General features: G+C 37.3%; 1 protein-coding gene across 1 annotated transcript in view; it reads left to right on the top strand.

The window, feature by feature from the left end:
- RPS6KA2 (ribosomal protein S6 kinase A2) overlaps nt 1-25,216 on the top strand; it is a 156,965-nt gene that overhangs the window by 96,424 nt on the left and 35,325 nt on the right. Inside the window, exons 7-11 of the mRNA XM_042826906.1 lie at nt 6,487-6,524; nt 7,284-7,426; nt 12,683-12,753; nt 13,613-13,701; nt 20,493-20,557. Coding sequence (XP_042682840.1) covers nt 6,487-6,524; nt 7,284-7,426; nt 12,683-12,753; nt 13,613-13,701; nt 20,493-20,557 — 406 coding nt within the window. The remainder of the gene's footprint in view (nt 1-6,486; nt 6,525-7,283; nt 7,427-12,682; nt 12,754-13,612; nt 13,702-20,492; nt 20,558-25,216) is intronic.

Here is a 25,216-nt window from a genome sequence, read left to right as displayed (position 1 = left end):
AACTTTCAGCCTTCTCAATGCAATGGCCACAAACATTTTAAAATGATAACAACTGAGAGCAGTCTGCTTGGCTGTTTGTACTTCCAAAATATAACAGCAAAGCAAACCTTTTCCTTGCGTGACACAAAGTTTAAAAAATGTGCAATTCTTTCCATCGTGGTCACAGAAAAATTAAGAAATCAAGAGTAACAGAAGTTGGATTTTGTAGGTGAGAAGCTGAAGGAGAAGAGGCTAATTATCTACAGCATAGTAGTGATATAAACCTTAAATTCTATTTAGTGATTTTTTACGATAGCAATAGTAGTAGTACAATATGAATTCACACTGATTAACCTAAGAAGAGCTCTCAGTACTTTGAGCTAGAGACCCTTTCAGGTGATCTAAATTTCCACCTTCTATACTCTGAATTAAACTGCAGTGGAATAAAGGTACCAGTTGGTTTTGCGATATGAGATGCAGGTGGGTACAGTCATGCTACAGCTGCTGCTGCCACATGCTGTTGCATCATCTGCCAGCAACTCTTTTGGCTCAGGTTTGTTACTTTATTAATTCAGCTTCAACAGATATGTGTATTACAGAATAACTCCCTGTTCATTTCAGGGAAGATGAATGAGGTGATCTTTAAGGGTCTCTTGCAACTCAAATGATTCTAAGAAATCCAGTTAGAGCTTTTTGGTTTTAAACTTTGTTTCTGGTGAGTGTTAATATGAATCATCTACTTTTATTTCTGACGTTAGATATATTCTTTTTCATACTAGCATATGATATATGAAGCAGCTATTAGCAGTTCTCCAAATATAAGCCTGTATATTCAAATATAAGTCATGGTGCTGCTACATTTATAGTCACATGCCAGACTTTTTTTTTTTTTTGCTTTAAGTGAAGTTAGAAACCAAGGAGAAATTTAAATGTGTGTCAAAACTATTCACAGGATGTGAAATATGCACAACATGATTTTTCAGGGTTCTCAGCATTTGTGTCACTTTGCATTTTAATGCACATTTCTCACAGAATTCTGTTGCAAGTGACAGTACTTAATATTTTTGCAGACCAAACTATAATGTCTCTTCTCAAGGATCAGTGAATCAGGAAATTAGTGCTCACATAAGAAAGGGAGATCTGAGTGATTTGCCACTGCCACGCAGAAAATGCCAAGCTGGGAACCAGTTCTCTGCATTTTCATCTGTCTTAAGACCAGTCAGCCATCCCCTTCACTTTACAACTTTGCTAAAATCCCTGGGTATTGTCTATCTGTTCCGCCACTTGTGGTAGGAGTTCTCTGGAAGAAACCAGGGAGACTCACCATATAACTAAAGACCTTTATAGAATGAGGTCAAACTAAGGTGAAGCTCTCATTCTGGTATTTCCTAGCTTTTAAATGTACATTTTTACAACCTGGCATTTTAGTATGGTCCTTGATGTACAGTTAAGTAGATACTGCTGATATCATTGAATGCCTTAGTATTGAGTTACATTATTATTGCCATTATTGAGTAGGAATAACCCAGACTGGTGTAACTGATGCTTATACCTGGAAATAAATCATGGTGTCTGTTTAAGTAAAAAGGAAAAACAAACAAACAAAACAAAACAAAAAAACTTTTTAAAATGGCTTTATAAGTGCCAACTTTATGTAAAGTCATGTCTCAAACAGCAAAGCATGACAGTGGCTGTTTCAAACTTAAAGTTTAGAAAAGAAAAACGGGTAGCAGAAAAAAAGATTCATTCTGAAGGGGAGAAAATTTTTTTTTTCCCATATTTTTAAGTAACATCTAGAAAAGGATAGCTTTCTAGATGAGATGGTACTAGAAAATGAGAACTATCACAGGATGATCTCATGTTCCCCCTTGCTAGGTCAAATGCATCAAGATCACTGCAGGTATGTTGCTAATCTACTCTTAACAGCTGGTAAAGACTCCACAGCCTCCCTAACAGGGCTCTCAGCATTGTTCCATCATTTGTATGGCTAGTATCTAGAACCTAAAATGCCCCCAGCTGCTAATTTGACATTTCTTTGGTGCAGCTGTAGGCCATGCTCCTCTGCCTGTCCTTCCAGACTCCCCAGGCAGCACACTCAGCTCTCAGCAGCAGACCTGGGGGTGGATTGTGAGCATGTCCTCATCCCCTCAGTCTGCTCTTCTGTAGCCCAAACAACCCGGTTACTGAGAATGTTCTAACCAGTCAGTCTTTCTAGGCATTCAGTCATTTTCATTCTTCCACTTTGACTTCTCTTGATCCGTATCCCCTCTGAAGTAGAACTTCCAGAATTGCACCACATCTTCAGAAGCACTATGAGTCTGATCAAGAAAGATTTACTCAGTCAGATCAGACTGCAAAACAAAGAAATTGGGATAAATTACTTTTTAACTTCCCCACTATCCTTCTCCTCCTCTGCTAAAAGATAAGCACTGCATTTTTCCTTCTTTCATTGCTTAGTGCTCTTGCCATCCTCCAGAAGTTCCCAAAAGTAACTGCTAATAAACTTGAAATTGGTTCTGTCATCTCTGCAAGTATCCTAAAATGAAGCTCATTGGAGTTGTTTATGTCAAAGAAGACTTGTTATAAAATAGCACTGTTCAGACCACTTGAAAGAACCCTCGGTACGTTAAAATGTCCGGTTCAGTTGGGTTTTTTTTAGGACTCCCTGAACAAAAATTCATATTAACAATTCAAAGCTATGAATTAAGTTTAAGTGCAACCGGAATACGTACTCTGGGAGTTGTCATGAAGTGAGCTGTACTTATTTTTAAAAAGGCAAACGATTGATTTTGCTGGTAGAAGTCTTGTGCAGAGCAAGGAGATAATGATGCTTTTAAATTGCTTATGCCGCTTTCTTCTCCTTGAGTTGTCTTGGTGATTTCAGTGAGGTCCCTGGTGGAACAAGGTGCTGTTTGGTCGTGTTGAAGCTGATGAAATGGGCAAGACCTCATTTACACAGTGAGGCCTGTTTCTGCTTAAGAACTGCAGCATCAAGCTATTAAATATGACCGTACTGAACTAGAAAAGTGGGAACTTATTTTAAAGTAGTGTATGAAATATATTCTGTGGTTTAAGAGTGTGAATGGCTTAGAAGTAACTTTACCTTCTGTGAATGCACAGGCATTTTATTTATTTTTGCCTGTTCTATCTCCAGGTACCCAGTTACACCTTGATATAGTTCTGTTGTAAAGGCTTCAGCTTGCAAGGTGGCTTACATAGTGTTGCCCACAGGTGTCCATAAAAGGGACAGGTAGCTGCTCATATAACAGCTTGCATTTAATGGAATTTATGTGCTATAAACCACAGCAATTAATTCGTGAGCATAGCTCTCTTTTATAGAGGGGAAAGATCTGAGAATTGATAAGGAGCCAAGACCTTTGTTATAAAATAGCCATCAGCATCCACTGAAACAAGCTGTCCCTTTCTGGAGCTTCATGGTGTCAATGAAGCTGCGGCACAGATGATTTCAGCCTAAGACTGTTCAGCTTATTGAGACAGTATGGTGTCATGCATACACTGAAATGTTAAAAAGGTGAACAGTTGGGGAACATCTTCATCTCTGTATTTCTTTCTATTCAGTGCTTTCAGACCAAAACCTACAGTCAAACTTAATATTCTTTGTGAAATTTCAGATTTTTTTTCCAACCTGAGATTTTGGCTACAATTTCTAAAAAACATGAAATGTGGGTTGAATTTCCTGTGAAACTAGCTGACTTGGAAAAAGAAATTAAATCATTAAAAACAAAACAAATGGTTTTAATGGCTTTGCAGAACCATTGATTATGTTATACTGGAGTTCAATATGAAGCCTTGAAGACTTGACTCTATTAAAAAAAAAGAGAGAGAGAGAGAGAGCTACTGTGGCCTTAGTTCTAAAAAACAGTATGAAATAATGTCAACAACTAATATTGAAGGCTTTTTATCTCTGTGCAGAAAAAACACACTAAACAACTAACAGCTGAGTTAGTTACAGTCCTAACTCTACCATGAGCTTCTCCTATAGCCTGGAGAAATTCATTCCCTTGCTCCTAGGCTAGCTTCCCAGGCTCTGACATGGAGATTTTCAGATTTTATTGTCTCAAGGCATACATTTAAACTGAGATTAACTAAAACAGTTCAATTTTTTTGTTGGACCATCCTGAAGCTAAAATGGTGTTGTTTTTTTAGAAATGTTGTTTAGAAACAAATTGACAATGGCAGCAGTCTGTAAACACTGCTAAATCTTAAACTGAGCAAATAAAATGGAAAAATCTGGTAATGAAAGATTATCACTCAGTGGAATTATAGCTTAGTTTGACATTCTCCTTCTCTTGTTTTTCTTACTGTAATTTCAAAACATTGATTGAGAAGAAAGATTTTTCTCAAGGCCAGATCACATTAACAACTTCTAGTTCTTTTTTCCTTCTCCTAAATAGCAGTAGCTTGTTTCTGTTTAGCTGATCCTGCAAACTATAGCTAACATAATTTAATTGTCACAATAGAATTTCTATTTGACACTGTGGGATAAAAGCAGCAGTAGAATGATAGAGATAAAAGATGACAGAAAGGATGATCAGAGAGTAAATTTGCTTCTACAGTCAAAGAAAAAATATTCGTCAGTTGCGGTAACGTGAATACTTTGCTTCTTAATGTCATTCAAAGCTGTTTCACTACAGCAATTATAATTTCCTCCCAGTTAGCATACTACTTTCTTTTTACATCAAAAGTAATTTTTCAGTTCATAACCATAGCATTGTATGCATTGGCAGATGGCAAATGTGGAAACCCCCAGCTGTCCCACACATATTGCCAGGGGCGAAGGGAAGCTGAAGGCAGCCAAGGATTCTGTGTAAGGGCAGATTTAGGGAACATGAGACAGAAGAAAACGATAGAGTATTCAAAGATAAAAGATATGTGCCCCTAGCAAACCAAGATCCGTTCATTTAGCTGCTCGTACAAACATTTAGTGTGAGAAAGTCTGTTGTATACTTCTGGCTCACTCAGCCCAAGAGATTCTGATAGCTGCATGGCTATTGCCTTCCTTCGTACCTCTAATGGAGGTGAAAGATATGAAAACCATATATTGCATCATAGAAAAGCAGCATGAATTTTCCATAGGAAGTCAATGAAATATAAAACTGATACTTCTGGGGAAAATTCCACACAACTTGATTTGCACTGTTACTCAGAGGGACTCTCTGGGTGTGGGACAAAATCTGGGGTGATTTCCATGAGCTGTGCTCCGTCAACTAGTATTGCAGAGCTGGGTCTGTGGGGTTCAGGCATTCTCTCTTGCTTTCAAGCTGGCAGGTGCTTAACTCGGTCACAAAAGTACCTGTAAGCAAGCCTGCTATGTTCTGGTACTTAAATTTTATGCCTCTTCAAAAAATCTGCACAGAAAAAATCTAAGGAAAGAAGCTTTTATTGAGAAGAAAAGGTTTAATTATTGAACATACAGTAGTGACTCAGCTGCTGGCCTTTATTTGATGAGTTACACAGTAACAGCCTGTTCCAAACACACAAATGAATGGCAGAAGATCACCTCTTTTCAATTATGTTTCAGCACAGAGGAAACTTTTAACAAGAGTTACACACAACCTTTCCCAATGTGTTAGCTTCATTTCTGTCTTATTTTCTTCCTGCATAAATGGACCAAAGTGACTCTGTAAGAGAATGAAAGTATAAAAATAGCTGACATCTTGTTAGACCAGTTTGAAAACACAAATGCACTAAATCTAACTAGGACTGATGAAACATCGTCCTCATTACTGCACTAATAGGCACAAAATTTAGCAAAATCTTATTATTTCCTAGTTTCACCGGTCCTGCTTCTTTCTGTTTTTTTGTTTTTTTTTTAAAAAGGCAGTGTTTTTTTGTGAACTACAGTCATTTTTCTTATAGAAATTTTGGAGTGCTTTTGTGAGAATAAGAAATGTTGGCAGGTGGCAAACGTGAGAACGCTTGAATTTGGCTTCCAGGCTGAAATTTCATTTATGCTTCCTGACAGAATAAATTAGCAGGGGCTGAGATCCATGCAGCTAGGCTGTGACTAGTCATTATGCTCTAAAATCACTTTTATTACTTCAGCATTAACGTATCTACCTTTGGAGTTAATTTTAGACCCAGTGAGTCCAAGCCCTCATTATTTTTGTACTTGCCTTTATTATTATGAGAACAACAGAAAAACTATAGCTCTATCCCCTGCTGGAAGCAAATGCTCTGTTGGTGTTTGCTTTGAACACCATGTTCTTTGTGAGCTCAGCTCACATCTTCATCCTGAACATGCCATGGAGTAAAGAGGAGACTCCCTGTTCAACTGCCACAGGCAGTGATTGCTTCAGGCATGAGATCAGTTAGGCTTTTGGGGATCGTTTTTCTTTATGGAAGCATATAGTGCAGTGAGGGTTTGTTTGCACATGTATTTGAATTGTATATATCTCATTACTTGTCTTAAACGTGTTTTACTCATTTTTGTTAACTGCAATCTGTGACTATATAATGAAGGTATCTTTGCTTTTTGTTTTACAGCATTCTTCTTGATGAAGAGGGCCACATTAAGATAACAGGTACGTGAGGAACAGGAAACTTAATGCCTACAAGCTGATTTAATTTGCAGTATGTTCCATGCCACTTTATCATTGTTTGAAAAGGAAGAAAGAAAGAAAGGAAGAAAGAAAGCTTAAGAAGCAGAAGAGTTTGGGTATTCATGTTCTTTCTTATGGCAATTTGTCATGCTCTCAGTCTCCACAGCATGTGGAAAACATAGGTTTTCTTGGTAAAGTCACTATCCTGACTGATAGAGCTTACATTTTTGACTGCCTGCCACTGTGGATGGATGGATGTTCCCAGATAAAGTTTCTGAATTTAATAGCTATAGCTGTGTAGAGGACATTTTCAAAAGCCATCCCTTTGCATGAAATGTGTTATCACCATTTCCCATCTGGGATTATTGCTTTTAATGCTACGGTAAATTAAGAAAGAATCTTTACCAGCATTTTCTTTGCCAAATTCAAACTGTTTCTTGAACTGAATCTGCTGACTTGCACATTCTCTTCTGCTTTGAACCTCAGTGATAGGTAAAAAAAATAGTACATGAGCTTTCAAGACATATTAACAAATGCCACTCAGGTATTTAACGTAGGTAGAGCTTCGCTGTGCGTGTACCTGTGGCTTTCCTACACACAGAATATGCCCACAGATGGATGGGTGCTCCATTGTCTGTTCCATGTATTCTCCAACCACTTTTTATTTGGACAGATTAAGTGCATAAGTGTTAATAATACCTGTTAGAAATTTGACAAGTCTTTTTATTTCAATTTATTTAGATTTCGGTCTGAGTAAAGAAGCCATCGATCATGACAAGAGAGCGTATTCGTTCTGTGGGACAATAGAGTATATGGCCCCAGAGGTGGTCAACCGCAGAGGACACACTCAGAGCGCCGACTGGTGGTCTTTTGGTGTGCTCATGGTAATGGAAAAGTTGTATTTTTTTGTTGGAGTGGTGTCTGGAAAGTGAGCAGTCACTGAGATAACAAATATAACTTTCAGCAGTAAAGGGTTGATAGGAAAGTAGATGTGTGATAATTGCCTGACCATTTTCATTGCATCAAGAATAGGAAACAAGCTGCCCCTGGCAGCATATGAGCTGAAATTTGCCCATAGATTTTCTCCTTTATCTCATTTCCGTCAGTAGTATGTTGTTTCAGTTGGTTGCTTTGAGCCATAAATATTTTTGTTCCACAGGAACAGAGCAGGGCAAGCTTGTAAGAGTGCAAGCATTTCAGAAAAAAATGTCTACCTAGTTACTAACACAGACCTTGTTTGGAAACATTCCCAAGGCAGGAAATTTCAGAGGTTAGGGGCATATTCTTGAAGAAACTCGGGAGTGTACAATTATTCTTTTTTGTAAAATATATTTTTAAAACAATGTATTTTTGAGGGCACTCTGAGTGCTTTGCAGTACCTCAGATTCTTTTGCCATTAATCTGCCTTCTTTACATCAGCATTTTTAAACAAAGTCACTCTCATGTACCTTTTAATAAAGTATTTGACCCAGTGTTGCAGGAGCAAGTTACTAATTTAAGGTGGTCATTAGTCCAAGAACTACCTATACTATCTAGAAATGTACAACAAGGAAGAACATGATAGAGAGAAAGGAGTTATTCATGCTAAAAAGTAATGTTATCCCAAAGTCAGATAGGAACAAACCCTTCCAGAAATGACAGTTTATTTAAATATTGTTTACTGTAAGCAAACAAATGGTTCCAACAAAAGTAGCAACAGGTAGCAATGTGAAAACTAGTGAGCATATTTTGGGAGAGGGCCTACATTGCTGATCTAGCTGGTTGACAGCGGTTAATCTTAGGTAAAGATTTGCAATTAATTACCTGAATGTAAAAGATGGACATCCTTATCTCCTAGAGACACAAAGCCATTTGTGGATGCTGAGCACTTTTGAATCACGTTTGTTCAGAAAAATCAATAGGTTATGTCTCCTATAATAAATACGCCACAACCCTTTAAATTTTTCTTGTGTTTACTTTTGGAGGATATCTGTGCCTTCTCACTATCTTTTACTACTTTGTTAAAAAGAAACACTGATGTTTTTGGTGCATAGATTGGTTTTCTTTCACCTCCTAATGAACTTGGCTCTTTGCCACATGTTTTTTGCTAGGCTTTTTTTTTTTTTTTTTTTTTTTTTTTCTCTTTTCTTTATATCCTCTCCCACAGATTCAACATGTTAGAATTGGAAAATATAAAAATCCATTTAAAGAAAGTTAAATTATTTTAATTGTAAGCTGATGCTTTAAGCCTCTGAGTGCTACTGTACACTTTAGAGAAAAATATATTTAATCAGTTCAACCTTTTTTTCCTCTTTATAAATCAACTGATTATGGCAAGAGGATTTTCATACGCTTGAAGTGTACAAGGATTTCCAGTGTTTCTTGGGCTCTGCTCATCACTTGCATCCTCTGTTAGATAAGCTGTTTTTATGCTAGTTGGAAAAGCTGCCAGGAATTCAACAGTGTCCAACTTCACCATTCTCAAATGTTCTGCAAGTACTTGCCTCTTATTTAATAAGAGATTTTTACTGTTTTGTACCCAATTGCAAATGTGCTGGGAAAACTGTGGTTTATCATGTCTAGATTCTTTTTTTTTTCTTTTTTGTCTTCTTGCATCTTACTTACTGTAGTGAAGATTTTAGATGGAATGTTGCTCAGTTTTAACACTATTCTTCAGAAATTTTGCATCGAGAGACCTGCACAAGCAGGCCTGTACAAGAAAGGAAAATATTCCCCTTGCTAGCCAACGTACTCTATTTTAGGGTAGTTTCCACTTTGACCTGTACAGTGGCCCTGGAAAAATCAATATAGTACATCAAAGCAATAAGATCTTCTTTTACAAAATCCTATCATAATATTCTTGTTTTATTCCCATTACATCGGATAGCATTCTTAATGAACCATATTTTGAACATTTATGCCAGCTGCTATGTGAAGGTATTCAAATCCTTTAGAAGAAATAAAATTCATTATGCTTCATATATAGCTAATAATGATAAATAAAGCATTTTACAGATGGTAAAACTGAGTGCCTGACCAACTCCCAGCTTCCTGGAAAATTGCTGAAAGTGTTGAGAGGAGAAGCCAGCTGTTCTGACAAGAGTGTCTCTACTATCCAGTTCTGAGTAATATCAAGTTTCTTTTGTGACTTCAGTTTTTGTCCTAGGCTCACAATATTCAAGATTTGGGCTAGGATTATTTGCACAGTCTTCTATCCTTCCATCTGCTAGGAATATTCATCTGGCAGTTACCCCAGGCTGTGGATTTTTCTTGTAGTTGCTCTTCCTCAATGACCTAACAGGATCACTTCTCGCATCCATTCCCACCAAGCTTGTTCTGTGGTTGCATTAACAGACAGCTGAACTGGAGCAGGGAATATTTGCCTTTCTTGCTGAATATTAGTATGGAAAGGAAGCCAAAGCTGGAAGGAGACAATGTCTTCCGAAGTGCTGGCTTTGAGAGGGCAGCTCTCCAGAATACCCAAGAAGTGAATAGTTGGGAGGCAAGGAACAAGCCAACAGATGGTTTATACAGATGGCGAAGCGGGAAGTGAAGAGTGCATTTCCCAGCAAAACTATGGATTTCACTTTAATAGCCAAAGATGCTGTAAAGTTTGTTCACACCTAGGCTCAGCTCCCAGTCAACCTACCGTGACCCATATGACTCTGAACTTATGTGAAATATTAGCAGCAAAGTCTTACTTCTGTTTTCATGTTTAGGTTTAGCAAGGGTTTTGATATTTAAAAACAAACAAACAAACAAAAAAACCAGGAAACCGGAGTGTTGTGCAGCAGCTTTAACTATATTCATTTTTTCAGTGTTCTTCAGCTTCATTGTTTCATTTTTAATCTTGAACAGATTTCAGAATCAGGGCAGCATTTATAGGAACCAGTGCTTTCTTCCAGCTGCTGCTCGGTAGAATTCACTGTAGTCAAAAGCTCTGGTGTATTTAACACATAAGGCAGTTCACTTTAAATATTGATGTTAAGTGCATTTCTCCTGAATCTGCATTAGTCTCAGCATTAGACTTGTGAAATCGGTAACAAAGCGCTAGCTGTTGGAGCAGTGCAGTAAATACTCCCTGCAGCCTTTAGGACAAGTGACTTCCCCTGCTCCCTCCTGCAACTTCTATTTTTTCTTTCCTTCCTTCCTCCTTCAACACTGCATCTGAATTTCTTGCCCTTGGGTTGCTTGGCCCTGCACACATAATTTGTTTGCAGATCTGTCTCTGATATTCTGGTGGTTTGGAGCTACAGTTGTCATTTTGTCACAAAGTCATTGGCCAAGCAATAGCATGTATCTGTTATCATATACATCAGCAGCTTCAAGCCCATTTCTGTCTAAATAAACGAGCTGTAGCAGTCGTTGTTAGTGCTGTTAAATTAAATCTATTATAACAGCAAAGTGACATGAGCAAGCGTAAGTGAATATTAGATACTTGCCTAGAACATAAAGGAAGCTGTTTAGAAATCACGATGAGGGTTTTGTACAATGTGCCACTTTCATTACTGCTCTGGGAAGTAATCTTCTCTGCCCCTTGTCACAAGGATATATGACCATTTTTGTTAGGACAGAGGCTCTTATAGGTCAGAGTTATTTTGAAAATAGGTCTTGAGCTCCTCTGTTATTTAGGCAGTTTCAACAATTCTACTCTATCAAGTTTCTTTCTAGCAGACAAGCTGCTTTTTTCCTCCTTTGTCAGGTAGCTGCTCTCTTGACTTTCTTAGACGAGACAGGAGTGAAAACCTTTGCATTTTTCCAAATTTTGTCTGTCTTTTTCAGTCATACAAACATTTTAAAAATATTTTTCCATGCTTCTGGCTCATGTTTTATTATCTTGTACTAATTTTTATGTAATGCAAATAAGTCCTTCAATTAATTATAATCAATTAGTTGTTTGGCTTCTAAGCCTCTCATTTAGCCTCCTCACAAAACTAACTTAACAGTTTTGTAGGTAGAATTTTCTTATGCCTTCAGGTAGTTTTCTTATGGCACAGCTGTATTTAATCTCAGATAAGAGAGAGCAGTGAAGCTTTTGTGCAGTAAGCTACAGAAACTACATAATGGTTGCAGAGACTGTCCTACTTTAAGAGGTATTTAATTACAATAATGAGCATTAATTAGCAGGTACTTAGCCTAGAAGAGATCCAAAGCCTGTATCTCAGATACAAATGGATAACTCTTTTCTCTTAATGGACGTTGTCCTCCTTTATGCTTGGCTGAATTATGTTCTTGGTTTATTTTTAATTGCTGATGCATAACTTTCATCAGCTACTACTCATAGCCCTATGAAACACTGCATCTAGAGCTGCATGAAGGACCTGCTATTGAATCCATACTAGACATAGTATAGTGTCTACTAGATTGTATAAGTATACATACCATCAATCAAATAGACAAGATTGTATAACAGTGGCATTGTTAAGAAGTGCAAATATGCAATCAGCAAAGGTGATAAGACTCAGATAAAAAGAATATCCTGAGTTGGAAGACACCTATGAGGATCGTGGCTTCACACAGCACCACCCAAAATCTAAACCATAAACCACCTCCCAAAATCTAAACCATACATCTGAGAATGTTCTCCAAATGCACTATGGCAGCTTGGAGCTATGACCACTGCCCTGGGGAGCCTGTTCTAGTTCCCAGTCACCCTATAGTGAAGAACCCTTCCTAATACCAGCTTGATGCTTCCCACAGCTGCATGTAATTCCCTCAGAAGGGATGGTGAATTCATTTGCCCCCACAGCACAGTCTATGCCAAATGCTTAAAAATAACTGTATTTATTGTATGTATTGTATGTATATAACTGTGTAAGGTTTTGTCCGGCCAATAGCATCCATCTTTTCTCCAGTATTGACCAGGAATAAGTGCTGGAAATAGCAGCACATGTGATGCTTCTCCCCAAGTTTAGCAAAATTTACCATCAAGTATCAGCGTAAACAATTTAAGACCCTTCAACTAAGTAATCATACTGATCCATAATATTCTGCATAATCTAGACTCGCTGTAACATTTTTTCCATAACTACTGTTTATTGGGCCATTCCTTCTCAGTTTTTCAGTACTCTTTGAAATAAATAGAAAATGGTTGGTGTGTGATGAGCTATTAAGGCTGTCTCAACACTTACTCAATTTACCATTTTTTTGTTATTCCACAGTTTGAGATGCTGACAGGGTCATTACCATTCCAGGGAAAAGACAGAAAGGAGACAATGGCTCTTATACTCAAGTGAGTATTGAAATCTATTTCATTCCCTTAACTATGAGAGCTATACACTTGGGGCAGCCTATAGGTCCAACGTATAAGAAAGGTAGAGATTAATAATGTGTATAATGAGTTTTTCGAAGCTCTGTAAGGCATTCACAGCTAAATCCTATGTGTGGTTCTAAAATTGTCTTCAGAGCGAATAGCAGGAAGTGAATTACCAAACAGGCCTTACAAAATAAATATGTGCTAGTGTCTGTAATACAGAATTATACAGTCATTATCCATACAGAAGTGGAGATAGATTCTAGAGGACAGCTTATGTTCTGTTTTTTCAGGGTTTCACATTTTTTTCCATAGAGAATTTCCTACTCATTTAGTGTTAAGTGCAGCACAAGTATTTCAGAGCTTGCAGCTTATCCTTTATCGGTGGTACATGTCTTCTCTGTAGCTGTGAATCACTGAGGGAAAAGTGTTATTCTCCCTAATCAATATATCATTTATTAATATTATCTTCATGATACTTTATGTCTTTAAATTTCTCTGGATTTCCAAAATTATTTCAACAAACTAAAAAAAATTTTTAAATTCCATAGGAAAAATACCTCTTAATGTTTTGCAAAAAGTATTAAGAGATTCAGTAGATTTATCACTGGCATGTGATAAAATGTATTTTAACTTCAGTGATAAAATGTATTTTAACTTCAACAGAACAAGATCAGTCCCTCAGTTTGTATTGCAGTATGTTTAGGTAGTCATGCCTTTGGTCAGCAAATTCATTGCTTGCTCCTCCTACCTGCTGCTATGCCACTCTGTAAACCAAAGTGTGATGTAGAAAATTTTTGAAAAGTCTATTTTCTTTTCAAGTGTTGTGTCCTTTCAGAGCCAAGCTGGGAATGCCACAGTTCTTGAGCATAGAAGCCCAGAGCCTGCTGCGAGCCCTCTTCAAAAGAAACCCAGCTAACAGATTAGGTACGCACAGGCATTAAATCAATGTATTTGTTACATGTGCTTGGTCTTGTCAGGTGATGATCATTTCTCTCACACCATCTTCCCTGACAGTCATCCTCTTCATTATTTGTGCATTTTACATGCCTTGCCAGAATGCAGGAAACCTTCAGAATACTAGAGACACTTGGAAAGAGCACAGAAAAAGCACTGGAATACAAAACACGTTATTAGCTTGTATTTTCTTTTTCAAGAAACAGGGAGAGTGAACCAACATCATTTATGAACTCATGCATATGATAATGTAGGGAACCTGGATGGCAGGGATCTTTTTGTTTTATTCTGAGTAGATGAGCTGCAAATTAGAAGTGGAGGAAATAAAGGCAGTAAAATTTATCATGAGTTCCCCTGTTCTAAAATGTATTTTGATGCTGTCTCATTTTGGTTGCTATGAACATTTTAACAGTTGGTCTTCTTTATTGCCCAAAACATATTATACTCTTTCTCGCTGACATATTTTTCCCCTTTGTTAGTAATTCAATTTAAATTGTGATAAACTAGAGGGATATATTGGATTCTGTATCTTATGCCATCTCTGCCTTTGTTTGGGAGTTTTATTAAGGAGTTCATTACATTTGGTTAGATCACAGACCATGCCAGGCACTTAATTTTCATTGAAAATTTAATATTCAGTTTTTATGTGTAAAAATAAGAATAGTCAGATCAAGTGAATAATACCTGATAATAGTATTGTCATCTTTTTCATTTGAAAATCGTATCTTGTTCTGTGAAAAAAAAAAAAAAAAAATTGAAGGTTTATTTTTGCCTCACATCTTTCTTATATTTTGCTGTGTTTTAGATGAGTAAGGGAAGAATTTGTTTTTAAAGGAAAAGGAAAAACCAAAGAGAAGTGTGGAATAACTTCAAAGTACACGTCTTATGTTCGTCCTGGTTTCCTTCTCCTTTGTAACCCCTTCTGCAGGACTTTTGTGCTGGGCCTGCAAGGCTGGCTAGGAATGGGGACCCTCTCCTTTGGCATGCTGCTGTGACCCCACTCCTCATGGGAGAACTCCACATGACCCACAGAAATGATGCACTCCCATGGGTCCTTCCTCTTGACCTAATAAAAGTTCTTGTAGACTGACAGGAGAAAGTGCAAGAACACATTTTCTCAACAGGTTTCAACTGCTGCAAGCAGTTGTCTTCATATTACAGAAAACTAAAGTTTGTGGAATTTCCAGATTTAATCCATGTTCAGGAAGATAAGACACAGCAATAAATATAAACTTTTCCTCTCTTCCTTCCTTGTTTCCTTTCTGGTTTCTTTCTGTTCTCCGTCTCTTGTTTTGTTCTGCTCTGCTTATTTTGTGGTTTCCCACAAGTTTCTGTGCAACCAAAATGTGCTCCAGTAAAATCAGTGGGCAGTTCTGCATACTAGTCCTGAAGAAAAAAAAAAGTTGATCAGTTAAATAAATAAAGTTCCTTAGCATTACAAATAAGCCAGGACAATTCTAGCCCCAGTATTTTCTCATTCTGATGAAGGAGAAACTTATTTTTTAAAGTTTGTGATCTCATAAAATTGAAAGATAAAGTTTTCTATGCATCAATGCAGAATGTGTCTTCTCCATCTTCTCCAGCTACAGTATAAGGAAAGAATGACCACGTCTTTGGCCTCTATGCTTAATCTACTGGCACATGCTTTTTGCTTTATAGTTTCATGGCCAAAACTTTAAATGTAGCAGTAGAAAGCTTCAGAAGGCTCTCTGTATTTTAACTGATTGAGAATCAGAATGAATTGATGAAAACATATTTGAAGAAGAAATATTTAAATGATTGGCATAGATGCTGGACAGAAACCAGCAAATAAAAGGCCTGCTTCAGCTTTGTAAGTTGTAGGTTTCTCTGGGAAAGGAAAAAATAGTCTAAAGTTGAAAGGCAAGTGAAGTTAGACATTGTGTTTTGAAAAATCTTTGGAAAAACAGTGGAGCATACTAAAATTAAGTGGGAACCATATTATAGATCAAACACTTGTGTTCAGTCCTTGTTTCAAATGTGTGCAAATCTGGAGATTGTTTGTATTCAGTCCAAAATTGTTCCTAACTTTGGCAAGCTAAACGAAGCTGGGCTTCAAAAATCATTTTATTCTGACTATCATCTTTCTTTTTGCTGTTTGATGTTGACATTTTAACGAATAGAAGTAAAGATTGACTAGGAGTTTTACAACTTTGTTTTAAGCCTTTGTTTAAAACTCTATTATGAATGAAAAAATACTAGAATTGAATGGAAAGAAGGATGTTCAATGTTTCTCTGATTTTGCTTTAAAATGATGCCCATGCTATTTCTTTCTAACAAAATTTTAAGCAATGGAAATTACTGCATTCTTTGGCATCCCTTGTTATGGGCACTGTCATTTTCTGAAGCTAAATACTCTACGTAACAAATTGTCTGCATAGCACTGCTTTGGGAGCATTGCTCTGATTAAATACAGCAAATTGCAGATTATGAATGGGCATAATTTTATATTACTACAGGAGATAAACTGGAATATCAGACAAAGAAGGTGCAAGCATCTTAGAAAGGAAATTGTATGATAGAAGTATGAGTTTATTGCATTGATAGTAATTAAGCAATGGACTAATTCTCGTATCCCCAAAAGTTTGGATCTGTTCAGGTGGGTGAATTATTGTAGAGTATTTCTGGAACTCTTTACACTGCTGAGAGGTATAAAGGTTTCAGAGTCCTCAAAATTGATAATTTTGGCCAAGAAAGTATAAAGTAAAAGCATGTGCTAGTAGATTCAGCATAGAGGCCAAATAAGTGGTTATTTTTTTCAATTGTATGGGATGATGATCTTTAAAAAACAAATTTATCTTTCATTGAGTGGCTGTATATCTTTCTTGTAAACCTTAGAATGAATTTCCAAATGTCTGCCACTGACTGAGAAGCTATAGAAAAACAAACATTGTTTGCTAAAACTAAAATTCTGGAAAATCCTTTTGCTCATTTTGAATATTCAGATAATCAAGTTTCCTATTGTCTTCCTTTTTCCCCTCATTTTATTTCAAGGCTCATGTTATCCATAATAATTCAACCATCAAAAATAATTACAAATAAAACATTCTCCTGCTACTGCACACAGACACATTTATTATGAGCATAAAAAAAATCTTAGGTAATTAAGTTCTCGCTTATTAATAGGAGATAACTTTTATATAAATCCTTGCACTCTATAATGTGTTTAACCTTGCAGTTTGATCTGAAAGCATCATTTGTCATCTTGGACCCTTGTGGGACTGTAGGGCAGCACTTGCAGGCAGTAGGTTTGATGTTGCAGATCACTCTTCACAAGTAGATCTGATTACAAAGGTGTAGCTACAGTGTAGTTAAAAAAAAAATAACAAAACAAAACAAACAGAAAAACAGAAATCCAGAGGAAGGTGGTAGGTTTGTGGCCATAGTGTGTGACACCATGTGCTGCAATTCAGTGGTCTTCTCCGTCCTTATCCTTATTCCAAGAACTGTCCATCTCTATGAAGCAAGAGAATCCAGATGGGACTTCTGGGCTTGTTTTCTCTATGAAAGCACGTATCTTACCAGTAACACTGTAGATTTGTTGACAGTAGATGAATGGCCTCAGATGTTCAGGATCCAGAGAGGTGTAAGCAGCTGTAAGCACCTCCACTGTAACTTCTCCATTTCCACACAGGTCCAGGATGGCCCCTGGGGGCTCTCTGAGCTGCCCCCAAGGCTAACACCCTCAGACCATGTCTCTTCTGCTTTGGAGGGGACTGGGTCGTAAGCTACTGCCTGCAGTCAGAGCACAGGGGTTATGAGGCAGGTGTGGGCTGTACCAATAGGTCTCACAGCAGGGAAGATCGGAGAGTAAAAACTGCAGGAAGGACTGAGTCTTCTCTGCAATGTAAAATTAGCTGCTATGAGTTAGAAGTCCATTGCTGTTTGCAAACTTAGGCTATTACCGTCCTAAATCTCTTTAATACACCAAGCTAGCCAGAGATGGATACAAGCCATCACATTCCCAACAACGTATTCTTTCTGTGCCAGAGCTCCAAGGTGGCCTCAATTGGGAAATGCTAATTTTTCAAACAAATACCCATGTCAACTGCATGCTGCATTCCTTTCTGCACATTTCAGTCCTCCACAAACAGCAGCAGTTATAGGTGGGCTTGGTTCTTGGTTCTGGTTTCTATGTTTTTATAGGGGAAAAAAAAAAAAAAAAGGAACAAAAAGTGTGGGTTTCAAATAGGTGGTCTTAAAAAGGTGGTTCCTTCCCATCACACAGTGTATCCATAAGCTCACAAAACAGGAAAAAGTGAAACAGGGCAGAGAAGATTGAATATATTGCCAGTTATCCTCAGCCTAGGGAATGCTACCAGCAACTTAGGAGTGTCTGTAGCATTTACCCTAGCTCTCTGACATTGGTTTGGCGCTTGAGTTTCATCTTCATTTAGTAGAGAACATCGAATGCACATTACAAAGTTTCCAGTCACCACCAACTGAGCACAATACATTTATCACGGATATTTCTTCTCCAAAGAGTTGCTAAGTGTAATTCTTTTCAGAGTAACTTTGTCAGTTTCATCTTTCTGCTGGAACTGCTGAAATTGAAATGAATCAGCTAGGGATATCTAGTACAGACTTAGACTATGCATGGAAAAAAACAAATAAGAAGACATAAGGTAAGTTACTGTCTTAGTCTATTCTCAGTATAGTCTTAGTATATTCTTGGTGAACAACTAGAAGTCATAAACTGCATCACAAAGAGCAAGAATAAGATAAACCTGTAATACTTCACCTGAATTCTCTCTTGGTCTCCATCTGCTTTAAGCTCAAGCAAGGAGTTTCCTGAACCTCTTTTGGTTTGTCAGTGAAGCAGATTTCTTCAGCAGATGTCTTTTTCATACACTTTTCTGATCTCCTCCTGAACCTATATAAGTATTTTACATCCGTGTCCTCTTTTTCTTGGAATTCCATATCACACAGCTGGCTGCTGTCTGAAGAAAGACCTCCAGGATGCTCTGTACCTGATTCCTAGTAGCATCATTTCCTGACGTAAATCAAGTACTGGAAAAGATACGTGAAATGGTTGATCCCCACTCCCGCTTTCCAAACAATCATGACTTTTTGATCTGTCATATGCTCTCCTCAGTTGTGTGTTTCCACATTAGAAATTGTCAGCTTACTCAGTCATTCCATACTCTTCCTCTCTTCCTTTTTGATCTTTTCTACCTATAAAAAATATACCCTTTACTAAGTGAGGGAATCAACTATATTCCACACTCACATTGCAGATGTACAACAGAAATATATAGCGATGCAGTGATGTTCAGTGTTTGTTCTCTTTAGTCTCTGTAAGATTTGATTTAATTATCCATTTTTCTAGAACTATTAATCATAACCCAAAGGGTCACCTCAGCACATATAATTTTTTATATCAAGCTAGGATTGTTTATCATCGTGTGCATCACTCATGTTTGTCTATACTATTAGATTACCAGTATGGGGAAGTAATCAGCACTGTGTTCTTTTTGAAATATTATCCAGAAGGCCTGACATAATCCTGCATGTTATGTTCACAAAGTCTTTGCTTTTCATATTCACTCATCAGTGAACATAAAGTAGGCTGTAGGAAGCCGTTCCTGATCAGTGCATTTTGGCAAACATTGGTAATGTTGTGTACACAAGGAGAGCAGATGTCACATTTTACAAAAGCTGGAGTTGACAAGACCTTTCTAAAACTGCTTGTAATGTTGATTCTTCAGTACAAATACTGCATAAAAAAAAACATAAAAAACTGAGTCCTCTGAGGTGCTGATTGCCTTTTGCAAGATGCTTATTAATCCTGAGTCCTTTTGGAAATCCAGGCAACTCAGCATCCTTGTAAAGAAGTGCTGGGTACCTTTCAAAAACTGGTTTCAAAACTGCAGTATGAAGCCTTTGCTTCCAAGTGTTTTTTCTCCAACTGAAAAAATAATTAAAAGTCCTATTAATGAAGTCAAATCAACCCCCCCAAAATAGCATCCTAAGTCATCTCTGACAGTTGTTTAATTATCGCTGAATATTTGTTTTTTTTGTGATGGCATTGAAGCAATTAAATTCAACAAAACTGACAAAATAGCAATCTTTCCAGATTAAGATTCATTGCCAGATCTCAGAGTAGTTTTCTTAAATATCCAATAGTGTACTTAAGAGGAAATTGACACTATTAATAGTGAAGATATCACTGAGAGTGATGACTTTGATGCTCATGCAAATTTGAATATGATATTTGAAAAGGGGGAACCTAAAGTGTTGCCTTATCTCAAATCAGTTGGAACCTTTTGGTATTTTGAGTCGGAACTTACTTGTATTGCAGCTTTTCCTATCTGTAGAGATAGAGGAGGATTAGAGAAGATTGGGCAATCAACAGCAACCACTGTTGGTGGCAGTAGGCAGCCATAGCCTTAGGGAACATCAGGACATTTTGGAACTTCTCCTGGCCTTGCTAAGTGCCTGTGCTGTGCTGTATCTGAAATCCTACATCTTACCTGAACCCCAAAGAGAGCTATTGTGGCAACAAACTCACTTAAAGGAAAATAAAAACCCTCAGCCATCAAGTTTTCATTAATGAAGTGCCATGGTCTGTATATATGTTTGTTTGTACAGTTAGGCAGTTGTATTGTTCAGGTTTTCTTGATTAGAAGAAAATTTTAGATGGTGACTCTGTTTTTTTAAAAAAAAGGACTTGGAGAGGAAATAAGAAGAAGATGCACTCTACTAAACATGACATTATGTTGATTCTTTCTTCTTCCTGTCAGGTGCTGGATTCGATGGAGTGGAAGAAATTAAACGTCACCCTTTCTTTATTACTATAGACTGGAACGTAAGTGAAGAAACCTTAATTTTTTCATTTTTCTTTGCTAAATTTGGAAGTCTGACTTCTGTGTTTATCAGAAAGGTTAAGTGAACTCTAACAGAGGGTGTAGAGCTTTTTAAGTTCATTCCTATATCTCTTGCGTATGTATAAATATTTTTTTATATATCTAAATATGAAAGAAACAGAAATCTACTTAGTTTTCTTTGATTTCTTTTTTCTGTTTTGTTTGATGGGCTGTCTTATGACAGTACTATCTAAGACTATTTATCTGATTTCTACATTAAACTCTGCATCAACTGTGAAAGCTGAGTCAGAGTGAAATGATGAGCTTTAAATGAAACTATTCCTGTAATATTTCATATTCTCTATACTCAGCATTGCTGAGGCCACACCTCAAGTATTGTGTTCAGTTTTGAGTCCTTCACTACAAGAAAGACATCAAGGCCCTGGAACGTGTCCAGAGAAGGACTGTGAAGCTGTGATGGGTCAGGAGCACAGGCCTTATGAGGAGTGGCTGAGGGAGCTGGGATTGTTCAATCTGGAGAAGAGGAAGGCTGAGGGGAAATCTTAGTGCTCTCTATAACTACCTGAATGAGATTGTATAGAGGCAGGAGTTGGCCTCTTCTCCCATGTAACTAGCAATAGGATTATAGAGAATGGCTCAAGTTGCATCAGGCAAGATTCAGGTTGGATGTTAAGAAATACTTCTCCAAGAGGGTGGTCAGGCACTGGAATGGGCTGCCCAGGGAGTCACCAACCCTGGAGGTGTTCAAGAAACATTTAGCTGTTGTACTGAGGGACATGGTTTAGTGAGAACTATTGGTGATAGATGGACGGCTGGACTGGATGATCTTAGATGTCTTTTCCAACATTGGTGATTCTATGATTTTGTATTTTGGTTGCAAAGGAAAACAGAGCCAAAGAACTGGGTTTGAAGGAGATGCTCAGAAGAGAGGCTGATGTTCTTGGTTTTTATTCTTTTATGTTTCATATTTATATACTTGCCCTTTCTCATTGGATCTGGCAAGTGGGACTAAATCCTAGTTTTATTCCTTACAATGTCAGGAACCTCCAGGAATCCTTTTCTCTCTTTGAATTATACAGAGTAGCTCCAGATCCTCTCTTTCACATATATACACTTGCAGCTCCAAGCAGCCCCAAGACTTCCTGGCTCATCATTTCCCAAACACAACTACTGGCATTGGCTGGTGTACAGCAGGTTGTGCTACATCATGCCAGGGAAATCATAAATCTTCTAAGGTGGCTTTATCGGCACCTTCTTGTCTGTTTTCACTTATGTTAATATCAGACAGGATCTGACTCTTCTACGATACTGTGATGCGTGCTACAGAAATGTACTAAATAGAAGGATTTTCAGAGCAATGCTTTTACATTACTGGGTATACAAAACAGCCAACCAGTACAGGAAATAGCAACTCCTCTCACAAGTGGTTGATGTTTTATTGAGGTGAGTCATTAATTTAACATCAGTGTTCAAAATTGGAACAGCAGTCATTTTATCAAATATAACATAGTTCCAATAAGAAATGTCAAGCAGACATGATTCATAGAATTGTAAACAAGGATTTATTTTATTGCTATCAGATACAGCTCATAAAGCTAGCAGTAGACTTTAGCTAAATATTCAACTCAGACTTGCAGCAGGTTAAGCCTTGCTTTTTTAGAGAAGCTTGGAGGCAAACACTTTTTGTTCATTATTTTTGCATCTGTCAATGCATCAGAGATCCCTTTTTCTGCATCCACTAATATTTTCTTGTTTAATTTTGTCTGACTTGTGTTATGGTGTTGTTCTGTCTCTTTAAAACACGTCACTGTTCTTACTGGTTCAGTTCTTACAATAAATTCTGGTAAAACAGTGTGGATGTCTGTCACACAGCCATCTTCAAACCACTGCCCATGGCTTTTCAATAAAGCTAATTCCTCTGTGAAAGCACATTTTATGGTGCCCAAGTGGCCTCTAAATGGCCTGCAGAATCATTTATTTTAGAAAACCGCATGAAGCTACTTTGAAAAGCATGCTGAAGAGTTGGCATGAGTCATTAGCATGTTACTAGATGATCAATGGAAATGGAGTTTGAGACTTTTCTTCATGGCTCCACTGTTTTTTTGTCCTCTTACATAGGTTCTGGAATCCAGACTCTTCATCTTCTGCTTTTTACTGATCATAAGATGCTATATAAAAGCTTTACAACTTTATCAACTCTAAAGGTATTCAAACAAATAGAATCTGGAAAAGGTTTTTATTGATACTATTACTGCTTCTGTTCTTCTTATATCTCTGTGGTCTTCACCTTTGGGGCAGGTGTTTAAATCTTAGTTTAGTTGGGAACATTGGAACAGTGATGACATCTCTCCTTTCCCTTTTGCTAGTGTAGCATTTCCTTAAATCATGGAGAAATGAGCCAGTGTATCTTGACAAAGATCCACTCTTTCCTGTCCTAAGGAATTTTCACAGTCCTCCATCATTTGAGTAAATTCACGTGGGCAGGCAAGGGAAATATATACCATAAGCAGGCTAGATATGCACAAGCGTAACTTGGAGCTAGAGAGGGAAGTATAATTAACTCCTTATGATGTCTTATTTAGACTGTAACTTCACTGTAAAATATAGCTGTAAAAACTTATTTTAATCCAATCTGATTAGTTCTCATTGCACTCTCTTGGATACAGATGAATCATTATTGCATAGGTCAACTATCTTTATAATATAGTGCTGATCTCTGTATTGAAGAAAAAAGAATCAACAAAAAACAGCATTGATGAGGCAGGATGTGAATTTGATTTATATCTTTGTAACATAAAGGCCTCCATGGACAACAGGCAATCTCTCCTGGAGAGCTTCTAAGGCACCTTGACAACTCTGATAGACAGAACTACTGCAATTGGCAGCATAGAAACTTTCAGGGGCTGTAGTAAAATGATCCCATATCCAAAGTCCCTTTATCACAAAGGATCACAATGGGTTATTGTCTTCTAGAAACCCAGTGTAAAAAGAGGTCATTTTTAAGCAAGCTTTTTCCTACAACAGAAGTGACATGCTAACTAGAAGAAAAAAAAAAAAACACCAATCTGCTTAATATCAGTTTATGAAAAGATTTAAAACAGAAATGAGAGTTAGTTCCTTTTTTCCAAGTTTTCCAAGTATTTGTGATGTCTAGATATCATACTGATGAAGTCATTAGAATTGAAGGCAGAAATGTATAAATCGTATCTTCATTTACTGTCAGAGCTGTTCCCTTGGGTTTTGAATAAGAGCTTACTTATTGTCTCTATCAGTGAAATGTTTACCTGTTGGAGCAGTCATTTCCCACTTGTTTCCCATCTTTCACTGTCTTTAAACAGACACTACCAGACACAGTGTCTGGTTTTGGATGCAGGCAGTGAACGCAATGGAAATGACATACATGATGTAAGGAGCCCTGTTATGATGCTCCAGATGCTCACGCTAAACACGGCAGAAGCAATAGATGCAATCCTGGCAAATATGGATGTGGCTATAGAAAATTGTCCTCCTCTAGTCCTTTCCCACAATATCTTGGCTGCATTCTCATATTCTGAGGCATTGTCCTTCAGTCCAGGTGTAACATCTTCTGTGTAGGTAGCACTGAACGAATTAAAGAACCTAATCAGAATATTTATGCCAAAATATAAATTATAGCATGAGCTAATTACTGTATAACTGTTATTTTTACTGCTATTGTCATCTAGCAACAAAGCTTCAAGTACCCATTTCCTAGGATGAAAAATAGGTGAAGGTTTCTGCGAAAGTCTGTCTTACTGCTCTAAAGCTTTTTGTTGGCACTTTGACACAAATTGGATAGCTCTTCATTAAATGAATGGACTGTCTTTTCTGATCAAGCCTGGGATTTACAGGAAGATCAGTTGTCCAACTCCTTCTTTTAATTGAGATCTTTTAATTGCTTACTGCCCTTGCACTCTTATCTCTCTAAGACAAAGAGACCCAAACTAAGTTGCCTTCAGATAATTTCAATCACTGGATCTTAGAAAGTACAGCCTGGTTGCTGCTATTTGTATTACTGTTTCTTCTTTCCAGGTCATGCTTAAAGAATTTCTGGCTTTTCATTGAAAATGAAAAATGAAATTCATTTTTGCAGACTGCAGGCAGAGGAATGAGACAAAAGCAGTGTTTTTTGTTTAGATGACAGACCAAATTAGAACTGGAGCAAATGGCATACTAGAAAATGAACTGTCAGATACTGCTGGGAAGAAGTAGGAAGAAAGAGGACACGAGTTCTATTTCCTCTAGTATTAATCACAGATCAAACTGAACTGGAATTGTGTTATTTACGGCAGATTTTACTAACAGCAAAAGTTTGTTTGGAGGCCTGAATTCTGCTAACTTTTCTATCATTTGAAGGTAATAGCATTGTGCCATTAATCTAGGAGAGGACAAACATTTTAGTAGGCAGTTCATCTTTTTGTCTGCTTATTGGGTTTTTTATGACAGGTAGATGTATCTTGCACTACATGTGGAGGGTACTACACTGTGGAGGGTAGCATCCTTCTACTTCAGAAAGGTGTCTGAGGAATAGTTCAATTTTTTATCAAAGAAGCTCGGTCAAGGAAATGACTAAATAGTTAAACCATTTCCTCTTTTTTTTTTTTTTTTTTTTTTTTTTTTTA

Source organism: Centrocercus urophasianus, unplaced genomic scaffold (genome assembly GCF_019232065.1).
Source record: "Centrocercus urophasianus isolate 14NV4802_14NV808 unplaced genomic scaffold, USGS_Curo_1.0 seq_10, whole genome shotgun sequence".
NCBI classification, from domain to species: Eukaryota; Metazoa; Chordata; class Aves; order Galliformes; family Phasianidae; genus Centrocercus; species Centrocercus urophasianus.
Note: the sequence above shows the minus strand (reverse complement) of the source record. Positions and strands in the feature narration are given on the sequence as shown.